Genomic DNA, 18,817 nt, shown 5'->3' on the forward strand with positions numbered 1-18,817 from the left:
AGTCAGACATCAGTACTGGGAGCTGGTGGTGAGGGGGTTGGATGTCAATTCTCCAACCACTGTGATAATCATGATTGTTCTTGTTTCATTGGTTAATCTGGTAAATCAATTTGTTTTCTGACCTTGCATTCCTTCAGAATTTGCTCATGATTGAATTATTGCTAGATTTGATTTGCTGACTTTTAAAAAATATTTTTTGTTTGTGAGAAAGTTCAGCCTTTCACACTTTCTTTACTATTTTTACTGTCAAATTTATGCTGGCCTAATCAGTTGGGCAGTGTTCCCTCTTAACTATGTAATAGAAGTTGCCAGTAAAACCTCAGGACCCTGATGTTTTCCTGTGAGAAAATTTATTCTTTTTTATCTTTTTTTTTAAGAGAAGCTTCTTTATTGAGACATAACACCATAAAATTTGCCCACTTAAAATGTACAATTGAATGCTTTTCTTGTATATTCACAGAATTACATGATCATTACCACAATTGATTAGAATTTTTATCACACGAAAAAGAAACTCCATACCCATTATCCATTATTTTCCATTTCTTCTACCCCTACCTCCAGTCCCAGGCAACTATTAATTTGTTTTCTGTCTTTACTGACTTGTTTATTCTAGATATATCATATAAACAGAATAGTAGAGTATGTGTTTTTTTTTTGTTTCTGGTTCTTTCATTTAGCATAATGTTTTCAAGGTTCATCCATGTTGTAGCATGTATCAGTACTTAACTCTTTTAATTGACAAATAATATTCCAGTGTGTATACCACAGTTAATGTCTACATAACAGCTGATGGACATTTGGGTTGTTTTCACTTTAGGGCTATTATGAATAATACTGCTATGAACATTCATGAACAAGATTTTGTCTTGTGGATACATGTTTGTGTATTTCTTGGCTAGATACCCGATAGTAGAGTGACTAAATTATATGGTAACTCTATGTTTAACATTTTGAGGAACTACAAATCATTATCCAGAGTGACTGCACCATTTTATGTTCTTACTAGTAGTGTGTGAGGGTTTAGTTTGAACATCTTTTTGTCAACTCTTGTCATTGTCTCTGATTATAGCCCTCCTAAGGAGGATGATGTGGTAGCTTATTGGGCTTTTGATTTTCATTTCCTTGAAGGCTGTTAATATTGCGAATCTTTTCACGTGCTTGTTGGCTACTTGAGTATCTTCTTTGGACAAAAGTCTATTAGACTCTGCACCTTTTAAAAATTGAGGTGACATTGGTTTATAGCTATATGTTTCATATGTACATTATAATTCGACTTCTGTATATACTATAGTGTGCTTGCCACCAAAAATCTTGTTTCCATTCATCACCATACGGTTGATCCATCTTACCCATTTTGCCCTCTTGCAACCCTCCTTCCCTTCCTCTAACCACCAATCTGTTATCTGTATCTATTTTTATTTTGTTTCCTTTTTTATTTGGCTGCACAGCATATGGGATCTTAGTTCCCCAACCAGGAAAACTGAGATTCCTGTAGTGGAAGCATGGAGTCTAACCACTGGGCAGCCAGGGACTTCCTTCTATGGGTTTGTTTTTGTTTTGTTCTATTTATTCACTTATTTTTGTACTTTTTATATTCCACATATGAGTGAAATCACACACTATCTTTTCTATCTGACATTTCAAGTAACATAATACCCTCAAGGTCCATTTAGATTGTAAATGGAAAGATTTCATATTTTCTGGCTGTGTAGTATTCCACTGTGTGTGTGTGTTGTGTGTGTATGTGTGCATGTGTGTGTGCAGGTGTATCACATCTTCTTACCCATTAATCCATTGATGGGCACTTAGATAATTTCCTTATCTTGGCTATTGTAAATAAAGTTGCAGTGAATGTAACAGTGTATATATCTCTTTGAATTAATGTTTTCATATCCTTTGGATAAATACCCAAAAGCAGAATAGTTGGACCATATGGTGGTTCTGTTCTTAATTTTTTGCAAAATCTCCATGATGTTTATTTACATCCACACCAACAGTGTATGAGGGTTCCTTTTCTCTGTACCCTTGCAAATACTCGTTGTTGCCTATCTTTTTTTTTTTTTTAATAATAGCCACCCTATTGAGCATGAGGTAATATTCTATTGTGATTTTGCTTTGCATTTTCCTAATAATTAGTGATGTTGAACATTTTTTCAGGTGCCTGCTGGCCACCTGTATGTAATCTTTGAAATGTCTACTTAGAGTTCTGTACATTTAAAAAAAAATTGTTCTTTTGTTGTTGAGTTGCATGAGTTCTTTATATATGTTTTAATTACTATAGCTTTGTAGTATAAATTGAAATTAGAGAGTGTGACACCTTCAGCTTTGTCCTTTTTTTTCTCAGAATTGCTTTGGATATTCAAGGCCTTCTGTGGTTCCACACAAATTTTAGAACTTTTACATTCTATTTCTGTGAAAAATATTGTTGAAATTTTGATAGGAATTGCGTTGAAGCTGTAGATTGCTTTTGGTAATATGGAAGTTTTAACAATGTTAATTCTTCCAATAGTATAGTAAATAAGAGTGGTGAGAGTGGGTATACTTGTTTCTAATCTAAGAGAAAATGCTTTGTTTTTCACTGTTCAGTAAGATGTTAGCTGGAATTGACATATAAGTTATTTATGACCTTTATTCATTTTATTGAGAGTTTTAACAATCATAAATGGATGTTGAATCTTGTCAACTGCTTTTCCTGCATCTGTTGATAACTCCTGTGATTTGTATCCTTTTGTTTATATAGTATATCATATTGATTGATTTGTGGATGTTGACTCACACTTGTATCCTTAGAATAAATCCCACATGATGATGGTGTATAATCCTTTTAATGTACTGTTGCATGTAGTTTGCTACTATTTTGTTTAGAACTTTTAGATCTATGTTTACCAAAGACATTGGCCTATAATTTTCTTTTTTTGTTTTGTTCTTGTCTGGTTTTGGTATCAAGGTTGCTGGCCTCATAAAGTGAGTTAGGAAGCATGCCCTTGTCTTCAACTTTTTGCTTGATATGATTCTTTTAATGTTTGGTAGAATTTGCCAGTTGTCTGACCCTGGGCTTCTGTTTTTTGGGATATTTTTGATTACTGTTTCAGTCACCAATAGTGATCAGTCTATTCAGATTCAGATTTTCTCTTTCTCCATGAATCAGTCTTAGAAAGTTATTTGTTCTAAGATTTTATCCATTTCCTTTAGGTTGTCCAATTTGTTGATGTATAGGAGTTCAGAGTACTCTCTTACAATCCTTTGTATTTCTATGATATCTGTTATAATTTCTCTTGTTTCTCTCCTTTTATCTTGGTGAGTCTAGCTAAAAATTTGTCAACTTTGCTTGTCTTTTCAAAGAACCAGGTTTTTGTGTCATTCTATTGTCTTTTTAGTCTCTAATGTATTTCCACCAGGTTTTTTTGTTTTTTGTTTTTTATTTCCTTCCTTCTACTGACTTAAGGCTTTGTTTCTTCTTCTTTTCTACTTCTTTAGGTATAAGCTTAGACTGGTTTTTTTTGAGATTTTTCTTATTTCTTGGGGTAAGCCTGTGTTGCTATAAACTCACCTCTTAGAACTGTTTTTGCTGCATCACATAGATTTTTGTATGGCGTATTTTCATTTGAATTTGTCCTCAGGTATTTTTTGATTTCTCCTTTGATTTCTTCATTGACCCAATAGTTGTTCAGTACCATGTTGTTTAGTCTCCACATATTATGATTTTCCCATCCTTTCACTTGTAATCGACTTATAGTTTCATACAGGTGGCTGGAAATGTGCTTGATATGATTTCATTCTTAAATTTATTGAGACTTGTGTCCCAACATATAGTCTATCCTGGAGAATTTCTTTGTGCACCTGAAGAAAATGTGTATGCTGCTGATTTTGGATGGAATGTTCTGTATTTATTTAAGTCTGTCTACTCTAAAGTTTCACTAAGCCCTGTGTTTCCTTATTGAACTTCTGTCCAAATAATCTAACTGTTGATGTAGGTGGGGGTATTAAAGTCCCCTACTATTCTTATGTTGTTGTCAATTTCTCCCTTTAGGTTAGTTAAAATTACTTCATATGTGTTGGTATTCCTGTTAGGTCCATATATATCAACACATGCTATGTTTACTTGAGGGATTATCCTCATTTTGTCTCTTGTTATCTTTTTTGGCTTAAAGTCTATTTTGTTGGCTGTGAGTATGGCTATACCTGTTTTTTTGTTTGTTTGTTTGTTTTTGCTGCCATTTGCCTAGAGTATAATTTTCCAAATCTTCACTTTGAACCTATATTTGTCTTTAGAGCTGAGATGAGTCTCTTGGAGACAGCATATAGTTGGTTCTTGTTTTCTAATCCATCTAGCCACTCTGTCTTTCAATTGGTGAATTCAAAGCATTTACATTTAGGTTGATTATTGATATACAAAGTCTCAACATTGCCATTCTACCTTTTGTTTTCTGGTTTTTCTATATCTTCACGGTTTCTTTTCCCTTGCTTTTCTGTCATTTCATTTTGGTGGTTTTATATGACATTTTTCTGAATTTTCTGTTGTCTGTTTTATGTCTTTGCTCTGGATTTTAGTTTTATGGTTACCGTGTGGTTTGTATAAACTGTTCCATCGGTTGCTGTGTCGTGTGTGTGCACAGTTGTGTCTGACTCTGTGATCCCATGGACAGTAGCCCTCCAGGCTCCTCTGTCCATGGAATTTTCCAGGCAAGAATACTGAAGTGGGTTGCCATTTTCCCACTTCAGGGAATCTTCCCAACCCAGGGAACCTGTGTCTCTTGTATATCCTGCACTGGCAGGCGAATTCTTTACCACTGTGCCACCTGGGAAACCCATTTCCTAGGTTGCATAATTCTTTTTCTACTGAAAAGTTGTCATCTTCATTTGCTTATACAGATTTTATCTTTTTATTCTTCCCTTTTAGTTTTGTTGCCACAAATTATTCCCTTTTGTGTTGTGAGTTTATTACCAAATTGAAGTAGCTGGTTTTTTTTTTTTTTTTTTTTAATGCTTTTATCCCCCTTTGACCTGTATGCTCTAATTGCTTAACAACTTATTCTGATACAGAGTTGCAGCTTTCTGATTCTGTCTATTACCTATTCAAAGTTTTGGGGACTTTTGCTCCTTTGTTTCAGGTAGAAGAGCTCCTTTCAACATCTCTTATCAGGCAGTTCTGGTAGTGATGAACTCCCTCTGCTTTTGTTTGTTTAAGAAAGACTTTATTTCTTCTTCATATCTGAAGGATAACTTTTCTGGGTATAGTATTCTTGGTTGACAGTTTTAATCTTTCTATATATTGAGTATATTATTTCACTCTCTCCTGGCCTATAGCATTTCTGCTGAGAAATATAATAACCTAACGGGGGTAACTTATAGGTTACTGTCTTTTTTTCCTCCCGATCATCTTTAAAGTTCTTTCTTTATCACTGACTTTTGACAGTTTTAATGTAATGTGTCTTGGAGAAGATCTTTTTTCATTGAAATAATTGGGAGTTCTATTAGTTTTATGGACTTATATATCCAGTTACTTCCCAGATTTGGAAAGTTCTCAACTGTTGTTTCTTTAAGTAAATTCTCTTCTCCTTCAGGGATACCCATTATCTCTAAGTTGCCTTTTCTAATAAAATTGGATAATTCTTATAGAGTTTCTTCATTTTAAAAATCTTATTTTCTTGCTTCTTTTAACAAAATCATTTCTGATTTCTAACTTTGAGCTCTCTAATTCTCTTTTCTATATGGTCTGCTCTGTTTCTAGTGTTTTCTAATCCATTCTTCATCTCATTTATTGAGTTATTCAGCTCCAGAATTTCCATTGGTTCTTTTGAAGAGTTTCAATCTCTTTGGTAAAGTATTCCTTTTGTTTATTAATTTTACTCTTTACTCATTGAGTTGCCTTCCTGAGTATTCTTGTAGTTAATTGAGTTTTCTCCATGGCAGCTATTTAGAATTCTGTCAGTTAGATAACAATCTTCTGAGGCTTTAAGTTTAGTTTCTAGAGAGCTGTTATTTACTTCTTGTGATACTGTGTTATCCTGTTTTTTTGTGATGATTGATGAATTGTTCCTCTGCCAGTGCATTTGAAGGAGGAAATATCTTTCTTATTTAGGTGAAGCTTTGTTTACTTTGAGTCTAACAATTCAAGTTCCCAATTAAAAGGTCTTTCTTTTGTTTTTCAGTAGGTGGTGCTATAGCCCAAGTTTTTGGTTTCTCTTGGTGGCCTCTGGCTATATTTGAAAATCAGCACTTTCCACCCTACAGCACCTCTGCCAGGGGTGTCCCTGTGGTCTCACTGTCACTGCTCTCCCTCTAGGATGGCTGGTGCCTTAGGCTGCCAGTGTTGCTGCCGTCACTGGCACTTCTGCCTGGGGCACTGGGATGGCAGGCACTTCTGCCATGTCTGGGGTCACCTGGGTCATGGGCACTGCTGCCGCTGTGAGGAAGGGGAGGAACCAGGGTCATTGGTGTCTTCACTGCTTCCAGGGTTGCTGCGTTCATAAGTGCTGCTGCTGGGAGGAGGGGAGCCTGGAGCTGTGAGTGCAGCTTTGGCTGGAGGGACCAGCATCACGGGTCCCGCCACCGTTGCTGCCCAGCTCCCTGTGGCTGTGGGTGCAGTTGTGGCTGGGAGGTCTGTGTCCTCTGTGCCACTTCTGCCAGGTTTACTGAAGCTGTGGGCTCAGCTGCTGTGGCTGTGGTGGGGGGCCAGGATCCCAGCACTGCCTTTTCCTTGGTTCTGCCTCCTCTCCCTGGAGTGTTCTTGCCTGAAGAATCCCATGGACAGAGGAGCCTGATGGGTGATGGTCCTAGGAGTCACAGAGTTGGACACAACTGAGTGGCTAACACTGCCTCCTCTATGTGTCCCAATTCACCCGCCTTCAGATCCATAGATGTGTGGATCTCCCCAGCATCCTGGTGCGGGGAGCACAGGAAGCTTTGTGGAGGTATGAATGTTTTACTGAAGCAAGAGAAACAAAGGGAGCTTTTCACAGTACCACAGTGCTGGTGTCTACCTTCAAAGCTTCCGCGTGTGTGTGTGCGGGTATGTGTGTATGTGTGTATTTGTCCTGCTTTTTCTGGATACTCCCACAGTAATAGTGATGATTTGCTAAATGTTCTGACACGACAGCCTGCGGTTTAAGGTTTGGGCACTAACTTGTAGTTGGTATCAGGCCTGATTCTTTATAGATAACTCCTGTGTCAAATATCATCCTGACTTTACGATGAGTAATTTTTAAATGTAAGAGAGTCAGATTTCATAAATAGAACAATTTTTTTCTCATTAAAATAAATACATCACCCTTGACCTTCCCTAATGGTTAGACAAGAGGAAGTGAAACCCCAGCCTCTTCTGAGAGAGTCTGTGGGGTAAAGGACAGGGCAGTGGACTGGACATGGGGGACAGGGTGCTCATCTGTGCCCCCCACCAACACTTGGCATCCCCCTGGGCAAGCAACTTGGCTCAGCTCTGCCTATACAGTGGGCTCTGGTCTCCAGGAGGAAGACAATTGCTGTGGGCCTTGGACTCAGGCTTGTGTATTCTACACCTTAGTGGTTGTGTTCCTTGAGACTTTTACTTCATCTCATTGTGCTTTGATCTCTCAGTCTGAATGTAGGGATAGTAAGAGTGTCCACATGGAGGGCTGTTGTGAGGTGAGCACAGGAGATGATACTGATTTTAGGCACAGTGATCACAGCTGCTGTTTACTGAGCACTTGTGTCCAGAGGCGGTGCTTTGCTCTTCAGAAGCATTGTGGATGTGTGTGTGTTAGTCGCTCAGCCATGTCTGACGCTTTGTGACACCATGAACTGTAGCTCACCAGGTTCCTCTGTCCCAGGAATTCTCCAGGCAAGAATACTGGAGGGGGTTGCCATTTCCTTCTCCAGGGGGTTTTCCCAATCCAGGGATCGAACCTAGATCTCACCCCATTGCAGACAGATTCTTTACCATCTGAACCGCCAGGGAAGCCCACAGAATCATTAGTTAATCTATGTAACAACTATGATGCAATAACATTTTTTACAAAATAGAAGATATATGTTATATAAATACCAAATATATACTGTGACTTCCAAAATACAGAATATACAATACCCATGAAACACACACACCACCCCCCTCACAGCATGCATCACACACACACACACACACACAACACCACACACTGCAATAGAGCTCAATAAACGGCAGCTGCCATGGTGATTAATCATGCTGAACTTCTCTGGCATTTACCAGATCCTTCTACCTGGAATGGATGACATACTTCTAGGCCAGCCAATTCACAGTGTGGGTCTGGAGAAGGTGGACAGGACATTGGGTCAGGTGCTTTTTTAAATCACGAAAGGGTATTGAATATAGTCAAATGTTTTTTCTATATCATTTGAGATGATCATTTTTTTCTTTTGTTTATTAATGTGGTGTACTGCACTGATTGTTTTTTTAATGTTGAACCACTCTTGCTTTCCTGGAATTAATCCCACTAAATCATGGTATATTATCCTAGGCTGTGGGATTTGTTTTGCTAGTTTTTTGTTGAGGGTTTTTTGCATGTATATTAATGAGGGATATTGGCCTGTAATTTTCTTTTCTTTGTGTGGCTTTAGTATTGGAGGAATAATGCGGGCTTCATTGCTGCTCCTAGAACAGGTCAGACATACCCCCATTTTGGGGGCTTTTGCACTAGCTATACTCTTTGCTTAAAATGTTTTTCCTCTGGATATCTGCATCCTCTTTATCAAGTCCATCCAAATGTTACCTTTTAAAGAAGCCAATTCTACCACCCAAGTTAAAATTGTAAATTTTTTCCCTCTTACAACAATGTTCTAAATTCTTTCTCTTTTCTGTTTTTTTGCATAGTATTTATCATCTTTCTTCATAATATGTAATTTCTTTTTTATTATTCTGTTACATTATTAAATATACTGTAGGATAATATATGACATGTATTTAACATATATTTTACAATACTATTTATAGTATAGTATAACTTATATAACAATAGTAATTTTTATTATCTGTAATTTACCTATTTATTATGTTTACCTTTATTGTCTATATCCTTCTTCTCACTTATCAGGTATAGGTTTTACTTTGTTTAGCTTATAGATGTATCCAGCATGCCAGGAAGATACTTAGGTCAACAAATATTTGTTCAACACTGAACTGGATAAATTAACACCAAGTGTTAGAAGCACTCCTGGCACCTTAGCCATTCTTCAGGTCTGGTGGTGCCAAGAACAATATCATTGTGGGTTGTAAAAGCAATGCTAGAGGCAAGATGTTTGAAAATCAAGTGTTTGTGATTCAGGATTAGTCTTGTGATTTTTTTTTCCTTTGTTTTTCTTTTTATTGCTATTTTTCCAATTAACATGCAGTTAAAGTCTTTTTCCTGGTGTAGAGTTCTATGGGTCTTAAGTCATGTGTAGTATCATGTGACTGCCACCATAATCAGGATACAGAACAGACAGTCCCACCCCTTCAAATAGTTCTGAATGTTGTCCCTTCATAACGAAACCCTTTCCCAATCCCTGACCCCAGGCAACCACTGATCTATTCCTTTAGTTTTGTCTTTTTCAGAATAACATATAAACACAAGCACAAGTGTGTAGTCTTTTGAAGCTAGCTTTTTAAACTCAGCACAAGGCCTTTGAGATTTATCCAATTTGTTGTAACAGTAGTTCTTACATTTTTATTACTGAATAGTATTCCATTGTGTGGATGAAAATATTTTCTCCCAGTCTATAACTTTTCGTTTCATTTTAAAAATGTCTTTCACAGATTGAAATTTAACGATCGATTTGCCTATGCCTATAAAAATCCTGCTGGGATTCTGATTGGAATTGTATTAAAAAGCATCTATAGATGAATTTGGAGAGGATTAAGACCTTAACTACATTGAGTATTCCAATCCATAAACATAGACTGTTTTTCCATTTATATAAATCTATGATTTTTTTTTTTAAATCAAGGTCTATAGTATTCAGTGTACAGGGCAAGCACAATTTTAAAATTAGATTTATTCTTATGTTTTGGGAGCATGATTTTAAATGATATTTTAAATGTTTTGTATTCCAACTATTTACTTCTAGTATATAGGAATGTGATCAATTTCTGTATGTCACTGTGCATCCGTGCTAATTCATTTATCTAGGAGCTTTTATTTATTTTTTAATAGCGTGCTTGGGTTTTTTTTTCTATGTGACAATCATATTGTCTGTGAATAGTGACAGTTTTATACCTTTCTTTCCAATCTGTTTCAGCATGATGTTGCATAGGAATGGTGAGAGAGGACATCCTTGCCTTGTCTTTAATCTTGAAGAGAAGGTCTTCAGTCTTTCGTCATCAAATATTCCATTAGCTGAGTTTCTTTGGTAGATGTCCATTGTCAAGTTATAGATGATTCCTTCTATGTCTATTTTACCTAGAGTTTTTTTAAAAATCATGAACAGATGTTGAATTTTTAAAATGTTTTTTCTGCATATGATCATATTTTTTCTTCTTTAATTTAATAATATAATAGATTATATTGGCTCATTTTTGACCAGTGAACCAGCCTTGCAGGATAAGACAGATTGGCTACAATTCCTTATTTATTTTATGTATAGTTATATTTGTTTTTGCCATAGTTTGTTGAGAATTTTGCACCTATTTTTATAAGCGATGTTGGCAGGTAGTTTTCTTTTCTTGTACTGTCTTTGTCTACTTTTGATATCAGAGTCATTCTAGTCTCATAAAACGCATTCGAAAGTGTCCGCTTGTATATTGTGAAGGAAGTTGTATAGAATTGGTGCTATTTATCTTTTAAATGTATGGTAAAATTCACCAGTGGAAACATCTGGGCCTGGAGTTTTCTTTGTGGAAAGGTTTTAAACTACATATTCAGTTTTTGTAATAGTTGTAAAACTGTTCTGTTTATTTATTTCTTCTTGCTTCCTTTTGGTATTTTGTAGCTTTGAAGGAATTGATCTGTTTTATCTAAGTTGTCAAATTTGTGTGCACAGAGTTATTTGTGATGTTTTCTTATCCTTTTAATGTCTGTGGGGTATGTAATGGTATTCTCTCTTTCATTTCTAATATCGGTAATTTGTGTCTTTTTTCCTTCTTTGCTAACAAAGCTGGTGTTTTTTCGATTTTTAAAACTTTTTCAAATAACTAGATCTTTACTTCATTTTTCCTCTATTGTTTTTAACTTATAGTTTCACTGATTTTTGCTGTTTTCTGATAATTCCAACCACTGTGTCATCTCCAACTTGGCATCTATTATCTTTTTCCGTGTGAGATATTGTGTTTTCCCTCCTTTGTTCTAAGCTGAGTAACTTCAAATTATATCCTGGACATTTTTAATGTTATGATTTCTGGCCATCATTGCCATCTTCTGGAGAATGTTGATTATTTTGTTTTAGCAGGCAATTGACCAGATGAGGTTCAAATTGCAAATTCTTATCCACCTTTCTTGAACCATGTGTCCACTATCAGTCTGGTTTTCAAAGATTTTACTGGGCAAGTTGATGTACCTTCTAATTGTCCCATGCCAGTCTTGGGTGGTAGTTTATCCCTGAGTTCTGTTCTCAAAGTCTTTGAGATGTGGTTTAGGGTCAGATCCCCTCACGTGCAGCTCAGAATTGAGCCCAGAAGTTGATACACAACTTAATGATTTCACTTTCTTAAATCTCTTCTTCTTCATCATTTTCCCAACGCTTTCTGGCTCCTTGGGATCCCTTCCTTACTTCTTTGTCTAGAAAGCCAGAGCTTTAGTTTATCTGCTTTGCCACGCACTTCCCACCACTGCATCTGTCTCTGGGGCCAAGCAGGGAGAGGAAATAGACAAAAGCAATGGAGATTTTTGCCTGACTCTTAGGACCAGAACTCCTCTGGTCAGAGAGAAGGGTTCCCCTCCCCAAGAATTTCAGATACCTGTCTGACCGCTTCTGCTGCTGTGAGATTTCTTAAAGGATGGGTGAGAAAGGATGGATGGAGAAGTCCAACAAAGAAAATTCCAGTGATTCCCCTCCATGCTCTGTGACCTGTTGGAGCCTCCTTTCCCACTTGTTAGACCAGAAATAGAGCCTTCTCTTAGAGCTCAGTCTGTCCTGTCCACACTTGCTACACAGTTCTTACACCCTATAAGCCCATTCCAGAGGATGCTGGATGGGGAAGCCCCAGGAAATGTGTTGCCAGTTGCATGATGCTTTGGGTTTGGTTTCCTTCTCTGCTGCGGTTTACTTTGCAGAGTCCTTAGAGAGCTGCTCATGCTTTCTATGTGGGTTTCAAGTTGCATCCAGTGGGTAGGACAGTGCTTACACCATCTTGAAGGAAGTGTCCTGTGTGTGTGTGTGTGTGTTTAATAAAGAATGAGAGCTTCTCCATTTCCCACCTATGTGGAGAGAGGATTGGGGTCCAGGAAACTAACTTCCATTGAACATCAGCTCTGTGCTGGGCGCTGTAGCTTAGGGCACAATTGCATTGTTCTATGACTCCATGCAGAAAGTATGGTGTTGCACAGCTCTTGTACAGTTAGGGGGAGTTAGGCTCAGATTAATTAGTTCAAGGTCATATAGATAGGCTTCCCTGGTAGCTCAGCTGGTAAAGAATCCACCTACAATGCAGGAGACCCTGGTTTATTCCTGGGACGGGAAGATCCCCTGGAGAAGGTATAAGCTACCCACTCCAGTATTCTTGGGCTTCCTTGGTGGCTCAGGTGGTAAAGAATCAGCCTGCAATGCAGGAGACCTGGATTCGATCCCTGGGTTGCAAAGATCCCCTGGAGAAGGGCATGGAAACCCACTCCAGTATTCTTGCCTGGAGAATCCCCAAAGACAGAGGAGCTTGGTGGGTTAAAGTCCATGGGGTCGCAAAGAGTTGGACACTACTGAGCAGCTAAGAACAGCATAGCGTAGCATATAGATAATAGGTGGCAGGCCGCAAATGGCCTGTCTCAGAGAGATCCAGAAAGTTGCCTGGAAAGCAAAAGAGACTATAAAGCTCAAGTCTGATGTCCTGCTTCCCTCTCTCTGCAGGACAGATGACAGTGATGCTGTGATCATGCACCCTGGGGTCCTGTGCATCGTGGTGAGGCTGCTGCCTCGCTTGTACCATGAAGATCATCCTCAGGTACTTGTTGATGAACACACAGGTTTGTCTTTTTCACATGACTGATCTTTTAGGCTCCTCTGGCCAGAGGCTCCATTTCCCTTTTTTTGCCTTTTGCCCCCAGTCCTCTGTATTAGCAGAGCCTCCTTCATGAAGTGTCCCTGCAGGGGAGTATCAGTGGTTCTGAGACCTTTGATTGAGTGCTACCCACCCTTCCATGGCCAAAAACAGATTGTTCTGTTGATGAAGTGACCATCTAAAACAACCACCAAGCAAAATTTGAGTGAAATGATTTACCTTCATGAGGCAAGTCCAGTAGAAGTGATGCACATGGCACCGGGCATTGGTGGGACCAGAAGTCCTTCAATTCCCATTTATCAATTCATCACTTGGATACTGGCTATGATCCTGGCGCAATGCTGTGTAGGATGTGCAGGGCTATGGGATGAGCACTGAGCATTGTCCAAGGAGCCTGCATCTGTGGTGGGGACTGGGAGGTGGTGGTGGGGCAGACAGACTAGTAACTAAGCTCACAATGAATATACAATTAAAATTTGTCACAAGTGCTATTAAGGGGGACAAATGGGATGCTGAGAGTGAATAATGGGAATGGAAGGTGGGGGGAAGACCTAACTAAAGATACAAAGAACTGACTCATTTGAAAAGACCCTGTTGCTGGGGAAGATTGAAGGTGGGAGGAGAAGGGGATGACAGAGGATGAGATAGTTGGATAGCATCACCAACTGGATGGACAGGAGTTTGAGCAAGCTCCAGGAGTTGGTGATGGACAGGGAAGCCTGGCGTGCTGCAGCCCATGGGATCACAAAGAGTTGGACATGACTGAGCAACTGAACTAGATGAAGGGGTGGAGGTCAGGGAAGACATCTCTCAAGCAGTGATGTTTCAGCAGAGCCCTGAAAAATGAGTAGTGATTAACCAGGTGGGGATGAGCCTGCTGAAGGCAGCTGGAGTGAAAGCAGAGCAGGAGAACTGAAAATGGGCTGGATGGGGAGGGCGGAGGAAGGTGCAGCCCTGCTAAGGGGTGGGTTTTATCCCACGGGCAACATGAAGTCTCTCTTGAGTGGAGGGGTATGCCATCAGGTTTTTGTATTATAATCTCTCTTGCTGCCTGGAGGGTGGCCTGGGGAGTTAGAGAGCCTTGTCCACAGTCTGGTGACACATGGCGGTAGCCCAATTAAGGTGGCATCTGTGAGAAAGAGTGAAGAACAGGAGTCGGGAGACCTATTGTGCGATAGACTCAAGGTCTTGAGATGAACAGGATTCAGGGAGTGGGAAGATGGGAAGGCAAGGCATCTCTCAGCTCCTGATTCAGCAGCACTGCTGGCCCGAGATTGTATGAGTGAGAGCATCAAGTCTTAGAACAAGACAGATTCTCAGGAAGTGCTCACAATTTTTAAAACACCTTCTCTAGAGGTTCTAAGAAGGGAACCGGAAACTGAGGAGGCCCTGGAAAATGTACATTTGAATTATCAGCAGGTGAAAGGAAATGACTTGAGCAGCTACCATGTAGCAGGCCCAGTGTTATCCCCTTTCCCTGACTGCTGCTGCTAAGTCGCTTCAGTCATGGCCGACTCTGTGGCCCCATGGACTGTAACCCCCCAGGCTCCTCTGTCTGTAGGATTCTCCAAGCAAGAATACTGGAGTGGGTTGCCATGCCCACCTCCAGGGGATCTTCCCGACCCAGGGATCGAACCTGCATCTCTCCTGCATTGGCAGGCGGGTTTTTTACCGCTAGTGCCACAATGGGGAGTATCATTGTTCCAAATTCATCCAGTGGCAAACTGAGTCTTAGACAACATACATGCTGTTTAATGATTCTGAGTGGGTGGACCTGGTATTAAATGTGATCCTACCTGCTGCCAGGGCTCCTGGTCTTTCCCTGGACAGCTGTGGCTTCTATAGGAGAATGGGAGTTCACAGGGATGCAGGTCCAGCTTTGCCTTGTCCTTCGTTTAAGCCGTTGGAAGAATCCTGATTTCTCCTCCATGTAGCCCTCCCCACCTGGCCTCTACCTGTATCCCTATACCTGATTCTCTAGCAGGTCACCCAGAAGCAGCTCAGGGTTCCCAAAGCACAAACACAGAAGCTTCCAGGCCTTCCAGAGACCCCTGCCTGGAACAGGCCGGCATTGCTTCCATGGCATTCTATTGGTCAAAGTGAATCACACATTCAGCTTGGACTCAGCAGGAAGGGACATATGTCTCTTCTACTGATGTGAGGGGTGGCTTGTGTGTCCTAAAGAAGGAATTGTTGGGGGGCATCCTTAAAGACCAGCCACTGTGCTTGCCTCGGACATCTAACCGATGGATAAAATTATTTGAGCCCTAAATCAAATATCCTTGAGTCATTAAGCTATCTAAAGCCCAGGACCTCACTTTCTTTATGTTAGCGTTCAGGACAGAGTCTGCCTGGAGCTGTTGGAAACTAATACACAGGGATGGTTACCTCTGTTCCAGGAACATTATATAATCAATATTCATAACAAGTCATTAAAGTACATGAAATTCTCCCCAGTTTGTAGGTGCTTGAAGCTTGAGAAAGTTGTGCAACTTCCTAAAATCATGGAGGTGGTGAGAGGAGATCTAAAACTCATTTCAGGCCCGAAGTCAAGTTGTGTTTGATGAATAAACCTCTCTTCTCTGCAACTCCTGATGTGAGGTTATGCATCTTGGCATTGTACACTTTCCCAGTGGCAATTGCCTTACTGTGAGGATGTCTGGCTTCCTTAGCTGTATTTCATACCATACAATACACTTGCAAAGGGAGCAACCAAGCCTGTGGTTTGGGTGGTTAGGAATCAAACTGATCGCTGATGAACATGTTATTGCCAGTCTCCACCGTGAGGATGACTGATGAAGTGCTGCAGAGCCGACAGTGGCCTGTCCTTCTGTCTCCTAGTATATGAAGACTCTGTGGATGAGCCCGGGATTCCGATAAACACCCTGAGTTGTCACATCAATGTGTGGGGAAGAACTTTCCCTCACCCTGCGATGGTAATTGGCCAAATTAAGTATGCAAATGAGACTTCCACTTGGTAGGATACTTTTTCTCTATTCAGGTCACAATAAGTAATTTAGGAAAATTCTAATTCTCATGCACTGTCTCTCAAATATGCAAATGAAATGTAGTGGTGCATCTTCTCAAAAGTGTCCTGCAGATGCCAAATCAGCAGCTATTAAAAGTTGGATAATTACAGTAATTACTTTCTGGAAGGGAGGGTGGGAAACCTCGCGGCAACAAATAGAATAGTAAATCAGATGTGAAATGAGACCCACGCAAGAAAACGCTGAAATGAAACTGACTGTGGGATTGCAGATGTGGGAGACAGAGAAAGGAGCTAGAAGTTTCAGTAGACGCCAGTGTTACTACAAAGCCGTTACTGCAATGAACTGTGTTACTGCAATGAACTGTGAGTTTCCCACTTGTCTCTCTTTAGGTGGGCCTGGTGGGTCCCTCTAATTTTACCCGCTGTAAGTTCCTCAGAGGCTCTTCCTATCTTATGGGTGAGAAACTAATAGCTTTCCAAGGTACAGGTATCATTTTAGAAAGAAATTGTTTAACTATTTATATGGGTTGTCTGGTTTATTTCTAATTGTGGCCACATTGCGTGTGTTCTGTCCAAGACCAAAAGGGTTTTTTTTCCCCTCTCCAAAATGCTAGCTCTGTGAGTTGCTCTTGGAAACAGATAATCCAGCTAATTTTTTTTTCTTGCCTCTTGTAGCATCACCAGTATTAAAATTAGACTGTAGGAATTTTATTGTGACTGTTGCTGTCCTAAGCATAAGGCAGAAATTGAGTCCAGCTCAGTTCTCTTGGAGCTTAATTGGCCCCGGGCAGAAATAATTCATTGAAAAGAAAAACCTTTACTCTTTCATGATGCTCAACAGCCACGTGGGCCTTGCCATAGGGATATAGCTCTGGACTAGAACTCTGACTAATGTTGGAGGCCTCTCCACTCCCCAGCAATCACTGCCCTTCCATTTGGGTCTTAGCAGAGGGTTATTTGCTGTGTGCATGACAAGAGGAACTCAGAGGCTGGGTAGCCAGATCCAGTTTTCCAGGGGTGGAGCTCAGCCTGTGTTGGGGCAGTCAATGCTGTGCGTGAATGTCTGTGAATAATTACTCAACACTTATTAGGATCCACTGGGGATTCAGAAACACATGTCACCAGAATGCATAGGCTGAATTTGATGGTGGGTCCTCAGAGGAATGGAGAAGATAAACAACACTCTAACTGCAATAAAAGTTTGCCCACACGGTCTTGGGAGAGAGGGAAGGGAAAGTCACACAGAGATGGTAACACTGGAGCCAGGCTTTAAAGAAAAGACCTGTCTATGTCAGATCAGATAGAGGAGGGACAGACAGGGCACTTGGACACAGACAGAGGCACACATAAAGATGCCCTTTTGGGGACTTTCAATAGTTCAGCTGGACTAGGATAAACCATGTGGCTAGACAGGCTGTAAGTGGGGCAGGAGAGGTAGGTTGAAGCCACATCGTGAGGGACCTTGAGTACCATGCTAAGACAGATGAATTTTATTGGATTACCATCCTTTATTATTGTTGTCATCATCACCACTACGTTTCCCTAAACCACTCCATGAGGCTCTGAGGATGACAGATTTGGGTCAAATCTCAGTTCTACCACTTAACAGTCACAGAACCATGGGGAATTATCTTATCTCTGTGATCCTTAACTTTCTTTCCTGTAGTATGGGGGAGAATAATATCATCTTCCTCATGGCATGATTGTGAAGATCAGCTGGAAGCCAATGCAGGAGCACTTAGCACAGTGAGCAGAACACACATGGCACCATGGGAAGCACTTGCTGACTGGTGTAGTTACTGCTATAATTTCCAAAACTCCACAAGCATTTTATCATTTGATCTTCATAATAACCCAGCAAGGTAGATATTAATATTCCCATTTTGCAGATGAGGACTGGAAGCTTGTAGCAGTGATTTGACAGAGTTAACATCCTAGGTAGGCGGTGGATGTGCCTGATGGAAGGCCCTGGGACCTCCTGCCATTGCACCATGTTGCCTTCCCTGTAGATAAGCAGTAGCCATGAGTGGGAGGCAATTGGAAAGCAAGGACATGATCAGACATTAGAGAGACTCTTGTCTGTCACCAGTCTGCAACTCCCCTCGTTGCTGGGTGTGTTCCAGTTTCTACTGTGATGGAAGCCTCCTGAACAGTGTGACAGGACAGGAAGAAGATCAGGCTTGGGCTGCATTCATCTGTCAACTGATTTGCACCTCAGTTTGGAAAGGGCACCATTTTCTGGAATTGGCCTGTATTTCAGACACTTTGAACTAATCATACAGGTTTCAAATAACTAAAGTATCGACAGCATTAATAGCCCTGGGTTAGGATTGTATAAGGGCAAGCTATTTGAAAAGAGTCATTTCCTTCAACCAGGAAATTGGCAAAGTAGGAGTCTTGTTTTGACAAATTACAACACATTAGAAATTTCAACTATGTTGAATTTCTATATTTCTTATGCTTTTTCACTCTTAACCCCACCCTCAAGTATTTCTATTGTTCCTGAGTGGAAAAATGTCATATTCTAGTCAAAATCCAGGATATTTCTTAAGGTTTTCTCTTAAATAGAGCAAATAGACATAATCTTACATGGAGATGAAAAGCTTCAAAAGCAAGCTACGGTGGACATAGAATGATAGAGTGCAAGTGAAGTTGATAGGCTGAGCTCTGGTCCAATTATCCGGTGA

At 40.1% G+C, this 18,817-nt stretch overlaps 1 protein-coding gene across 5 annotated transcripts in view; it reads left to right on the forward strand.

Annotated features, from left to right (window-relative positions):
• The window catches only part of WDFY4 (WDFY family member 4), a 255,392-nt gene that overhangs the window by 55,894 nt on the left and 180,681 nt on the right, over positions 1 to 18,817 (forward strand). For all 5 annotated transcript variants that reach the window (XM_088842090.1, XM_088842089.1, XM_088842091.1 and 2 more), the window contains exon 13: positions 12,991 to 13,084. In XM_088842090.1, the coding sequence (XP_088698216.1) occupies positions 12,991 to 13,084 (94 nt within the window). The remainder of the gene's footprint in view (positions 1 to 12,990; positions 13,085 to 18,817) is intronic.

The sequence above is a fragment of the Moschus berezovskii genome, chromosome 12 (assembly GCF_049115385.1).
Source record: "Moschus berezovskii isolate FMDL1 chromosome 12, NW_MosBer_1.0, whole genome shotgun sequence".
Classification (NCBI taxonomy): domain Eukaryota; kingdom Metazoa; phylum Chordata; class Mammalia; order Artiodactyla; family Moschidae; genus Moschus; species Moschus berezovskii.